Raw genomic sequence first — 6,170 nt, 5'->3', positions numbered from 1 at the left:
TAGCGCAGATAGCCCTCGTGTAGCTTTGCGCGAAATTCAAAAACAAACAAACAATCTTAGAATAAAACATAAAATTTCAGAAACATTTTTGCTCTGCTCTTATTAATTACAACAATGTAGTTGAGAGCAATAATTAAATTAAGGGTTTTAATTTGAACTGAATCTATTCCTTTATAGATTTACTCGTAAGCTCATAGCCATCATCATTCGTATATATTTCTCTCAGAAATAGTTAATTTCTAAGAAATGCGTCTTTGTTATTAATCTGTTTATGAAGTTCGTTTTATGTTAACAAATTAAATATTTACTTCTGTTTTTCATTTTATTTAAATTTAGATAGAGAAACAATGAGATAATCATTATAACAAAAATGCACTGCTCTGGAAAAGTAATTATCGGAGTATAAGACATGTATATTTCTCTTAATTTTTATCTACGAACATCGCTCATTTTCTGATGAATACGTGTTTGATTAGATTGAAGAGCAGGTCCAAACAGACCAGCAATAATTTAGCGTTGCATATTAGAGAGAAGAAAATTGAAATATCTTAGCGAAGCTTATTTGCTTCCAAGTTATTAAATTTTCAAGAACTTCCAAGACTAGAGATAAAATACTTTTTTTTTTCTGTTCGTCGAGAAAAGAAAGGATTCCTTCTTATTAAAGAATCTTTCCATTAAAGAAACCGAACGTTTCCATCAGATATGAATAGTAGACTGTATTGATCTAAAAAAGAGCTTTGGGCCCAAGGGAACTGACTATTTCTGTTTGTCAAAGGAAGTAACTGATGAGAGTTTTCCTTGTGAATATGTTCTCATTTTGATTGGTATCGATTTTTTTAAACCTTCAAGAGATATTTTGTTAACTAAGAAATGTTATCTGCACATACCAAATGCGTAATAATTTGAAATCGTCTTTATTGAAAATGAAAAAGAAGGATTTGGGATGAAAGGGAGTTTAGAAAAAATAAAATAATAGTGATCAGTGGTCCTTCCTAAGTGATCGCTTTAGTTCATGGACAAAGCGCGGGCCAGTAATTACCATGGGAGACTGAAAATTGGAGGTTCCGGGGTTCGTGTCCCGTTACCATAAAAACTAAAAAAATAGAACGTGCTTCGCTTTTTGAAGCCATGGATGCGTAATAGTAGTGACTGTAAACTCCCTCTGTTTGATTAGAATAGCCCAGGAGTTGATGGCGCTTAACAGTGGCTTCCCTCTTGTCTATCTCTTCGGAATTATGGACAGCTAACATAAATAGCTCTCAAGTAGCTTTGTTCAACGCAAAAGCTTTAAATCATGTTATTTAAAATGAAAGTGATGTCTGTCTGTATCTGTTGATATAAGGTCTCACCATATTTTCCTAAAATGTATAGCTATATAGCTGACATTTCAAGGTTCTTTTTTTTTTTCGTGTTATAATGTGTACTGTCGGTCAGTTCAATAAGTATTTTTATTCACTTTAAGTATTTTAGCGTTGTTTGCATTTATATTTCACATATTTTAAGGTAATTTTGAATACATTAACTTCAAGATCCGTTTAATGGTAGGATGGATCTTCGGAAGATTGAAAGCTATCATCACTCAGATGAAAAGCCGAGCGCGGCCAAGTGGTTAGCATGCCGGACTGAAGATTCGCGCCCTGTTACGTCCAAAATTAAATCGCGCTCCGTACTCTGGGGCATTATAAGAGTAACGACCCAATCCCACTATTCGATTATAACAGCTCACGAATTAGCGGAGGGTGGTGTTGACTAATTGTTTTCAATCTAGTCGATCGCGTCAAAATTAGGGATAACTAGCGCAAATGGTCCTTGTTTAGCTTTGCGCAAAATTGAACAAATAAAAAAAAAAAAGGACGAAATATTTATTGGATCCACTTTTACTTATTTATTTTTCCACGCCCAAGCACTTCGCCTATCTGAAAAATTGACTTGGAATGGTTAATGCCTACTTCATTTAAAATAAATTCAATTCGTCTGTCAAAAAGTGTCGCACATTACCAAAACGCTAGCCCCCCAGTGGCACAGCGGTATGGCTGCGGACTTACAACGCTAGAAACCGGGTTTCGATACCCGTGATGAGCAAAGCACAAATAGCCCTTTATGTAGCTTTGTGCTTAACTTGAAACAAACAAACAAAAACGCTATTTAATTCAGTTTTATCAGAGAAGTTAATCCTGGTTTTTAACCATTCAAATACTACGTAGTGACATACAGTGTAATATAAAGTTATTTTCCCTTACCTATTATTAAACTTATTTGATCGATCTTTGTGTAGTTTATTGGTATTGGAAATGAACGGCGAAACAGCAAAAACCGCCTTAGATTCATCTGTTCAAAAGATGATGATAATAATTATAGTATACAAAGAGCGCCATCTCTGGGCGACCTACACGATAGAATTTTTTTTTTTCTTTTTGACTGAAGCTGTGCTATCCACACCCAAATTTGAATCCAAAATCATGCCAAGGCATACTTTTGATCAATATCTAACTGTACCTGAAGTGTGCAAAATAAATAATGTGAAAACAAAAGTTAAAAGTAATTATATGAAGATGTAGAACAGAAACACGACTTCGATTTTGTTTCGCTACTGTCTAATATATATATATATATATATTGTTTTCAGACTTTCCATGCTCCGAGTTTTGGGGACGAAGAATTCGGTATTCCAACTTTAAATATGCCATCCGGTGATGGAAATGGAACTCGTGGAGATACCCTTGTTAATCAGGTAAAATGTTTAGTCCAATTTTCTGTCAATTTATAGTGCTGAGAAAAAAAAAAAAACTTTTCAAATTTAAAGGATCTTGACAGCTGACAGTTATGTCATACGGTATTCAATTTTACTTATTAAGACTCATAGTTGTGTGCATTATTTTGGAAACATGGATAGTTGATAAACATTTTTTTCTTCAATAATACTTAGACTTTTAATGAAATAATTGTTGTTATTTTTTGCATTATTGAGCACTACTGGGTGGGGTGTTCATGATTTAAAGAGGAGTCATCCATCAGTTTACTGTTTTACATAGTTCACTCAATCTTTTCTCACAGCTAAATCATGTTTAAATTAAATTCATGTATAACATTCAGTTCAAAGTTATATTTCTTGAAGGACAGTGGTACAATTTAAAGTATCCAACTCGATCTGCTCATTCTTAAGTGTTTTTCACATGTTAGATACATTGAAATTCAAACACGAAAGCTCATATATTAGCAGTCTACTCCTAGAGGTACCTTCATACATGTGTGTGTGTGTGATTGTACACGTTTTATTTAAACAATTTGGAACTAGAACTTCGACCTACTATTTATTTTTCTTTAAGATTACTGCAGAGAGAATTCTTAGTCAAATTAGTTTAGTACTGGCATAATGTCACAGATGGATCTGCCTTTAGGCTTAACTTGTATCTCATAAGTTCTTTAAGTACAAAAACATTTTATGTGTATTATCTTTTTACTTTAGACACACTCACTTGCCCAAACTCAAGGAATGACAGTAGTCATGACTTCTTCCACTTCTTCTCCTACTCTGGGAATAGTAGAAAGTCCCACAACCCAATATCCAAGACCTAATGTACAGGAGATGTACTTGCCTAGTATGGGAGACATCCAGGCTGGAGGGAATATAGGAATGCCAAACATGCAAATGCAGTGAGTTAAACACATATGTGCTGTTTAATTTTATAGATAAATATATCATGAGTTTTTTAAAATATATCTCTGGATAAAGGGATAAATATGAATTTTTGTTTCATAACTTGCATAATTTGGGAGTTTTTGTGTTTTTTTAAAGAAATTCAAGTAAAGTTAGTTAATTTGTCAAATCTCAATGTGTATGTTTTAACTGTTTTTAACTCATCTACAGTTGATGTGTTTAGTGGCATGATGCTTAGTTACAGTAACAGACATCTTAGAATTTTGTATTTATCATACAGTGTTACGTTTTGAGCCGTGGAATTATTGGCCAAATCCCTCAACAAAAATCACGTAATGCATGCTCATTCAAATGTATCACAGATATGCAAAGCAAAGAATTTCATCTTGTAACAGAAGCATTTATTAAAGTTCTTTTCATCAGTGATATAACTTTCGATGGTAAATAACTTGATGTATGTAAATGTACATAAAAGAGTGCACCAAATAACAAAGGTATGTTTCAAGCAGTTCTATTCCATGTCAAAAATTTCAGAGAAAAAAAACGTTATTTACAGACCAGATATTAAGTATTTTTGACTATGGGTGATTTTGTAATGAATTCTAAGCAATATAACAAGTAGTTAATATATTTATTTCGTGATTTCAGTGTTCAGCAATATGACAACCTCCCCAACACTTTTGGTCAAATGCCACAACACCACCAACAACAACAACAACAACAGTTGTCAATGCAGGCCATGCCACCACCTCAGGCACCACATCCACTGTCAACTCAGTCATCTGTGATTGGGGGACATGCTCCTCTACTTACAACCATAAGTCAATCACAGCTTATGACACATTTAGGTATGCAAGCCCCTTTGGGAATTCCTGGACAACAAGGTCCTGGGTCTGTGGGGAGCTCTCCTGGATCCAACCATACTTCTCCAGGCCAAGAAACAAGTGAAGACAGTGATGATAGCACTCTTTTGGTACGTATAAGTTTAATATTTAAACAAGCATGGTTGTATGTATAAAACAAAATTAAATCTTAAAGTGTACTTTTGAATTTATGCCTTTTAAATGGATATTACACTTATCATTTTTGCAAAGGCATTTCCAAACATCACAACTGATTTAATTCTCAATGAATTATAAAATTACTCTTACAATTCCTTGGTATTTTAACTTACTAAAGTAAGTAATCATTTTAAAATCTCCATAAACCAGAATTAAAACATCTTTCTTCTTCTGTTGGGTTTATTAGAAGTTTTCAGAACTAATTATTGGCATGGTCCAAAGTAGGATTGTCTTCTATCAATAGAACTGGTTTAATGTTCTTTTTAATAAATTGATGTTGATAATGGAGGATTATTCAGCAGGTTTAAGTTTGGATAGTGCCAATGAGTCTTGTAAAAGAACGTTGTGTATATTTTATTTTAAAGGCTTGTTTGTGTGTCAAATTGCAGACAGGATACTTATGTACAAGTGATTTTTAAATACATCAGAGAAGCAATTTCACTTGAACTTTTCAACTATTTTTGGACTGTTAACAGACTCTAGATTTAAAGTTTGAATTTATTTTTTAAACAAAATATAATGAAAGAAAATGGCCTTGATCCTGGTTTGTTGTTGTGAATGACATATTGGTAATGTGTCCTGTGTTCTGATGAACCAGTAACATCCTGTTTCGCTGTTGTGAATAGCACGTTAGTAACGTGTGGTATGTTTTGAAAAACTTATGGACATTATGTTTCTTGTTTTTACGTGTGGAAACGCTGTAACGCTCTATTTATGGTGATAGAAAACGAGCTCCCCTGTCACTGTGATAATATTAAAAATACATGAATTACGTTTAGATTCTTCTAGGTGGGTGTAAGTTAATTGGAGAATTTAAGTTCACGGTAAACCATCCACCGAGTAGGATTAACAACGTTTTTCTGACAAAAAGTGTAATTTTAGTAGAGCGAAATAATATATTTTTTTTTTCCATAAAGCTTAAAGAGTAGAAATGTAATGTGTGCGAGCTTAGAAACGTTCTTATAGATAAGACTTTCTCATTTCCGATTTTTAAATACAGAATTTACGTAAACACTGCTTTTATTAATTTCCCTTAAGTGAAGCCTGCTCTTTTTTTTTTCTTCTTCGTCTTCATTTGTATGACTAACCTTTCTGAGATTTTGGTCTTGTGTAAAGGATGAGTTATTAAAGCAGCTATCAACAAAAAAATACCCACTCTTATCGAGAGTTTTTGAACATTTAAAAAAGTGTCAATAATAACGTATTGAATGTTAGTGAATAGCAAAGGAGCAGATGGTACCGGGTAATAACTACTTTCCCGGTTTTAAAAGATAGCCACAGGCAGCGCTGTTGATGAATGCTATCGCTATGAAGCAGATGCTGTGTTTCCATTACACGATATCCTCACTTTTTTCTGTCTTTTTTTTTTTTTTTTTTTTTAAAAAAGCCCTTTTTGGTTGTTTTTTTTAGAGGGGGAAAAAAAGGAAAGGTTTTTTTCCCCAAATTTTTTT

At 33.3% G+C, this 6,170-nt stretch overlaps 1 protein-coding gene across 1 annotated transcript in view; it reads left to right on the top strand.

Annotated features, from left to right (window-relative positions):
• LOC106475126 (TOX high mobility group box family member 3-like) overlaps positions 1-6,170 on the top strand; it is a gene marked incomplete at its 3' end in the record, with an annotated part of 23,823 nt that overhangs the window by 16,719 nt on the left and 934 nt on the right. Inside the window, exons 2-4 of the mRNA XM_013935823.2 lie at positions 2,627-2,731; positions 3,467-3,654; positions 4,307-4,631. Of these exons, the coding sequence (XP_013791277.2) occupies positions 2,627-2,731; positions 3,467-3,654; positions 4,307-4,631 (618 nt within the window). The remainder of the gene's footprint in view (positions 1-2,626; positions 2,732-3,466; positions 3,655-4,306; positions 4,632-6,170) is intronic.

The sequence above is a fragment of the Limulus polyphemus genome, unplaced genomic scaffold (genome assembly GCF_000517525.1).
Source record: "Limulus polyphemus unplaced genomic scaffold, Limulus_polyphemus-2.1.2 Scaffold8119, whole genome shotgun sequence".
In the NCBI taxonomy this organism is placed as follows: Eukaryota; Metazoa; Arthropoda; class Merostomata; order Xiphosura; family Limulidae; genus Limulus; species Limulus polyphemus.
The sequence above is the reverse complement of the archived record's forward strand: the minus strand, read 5'-3'. Positions and strand labels throughout refer to the sequence as shown.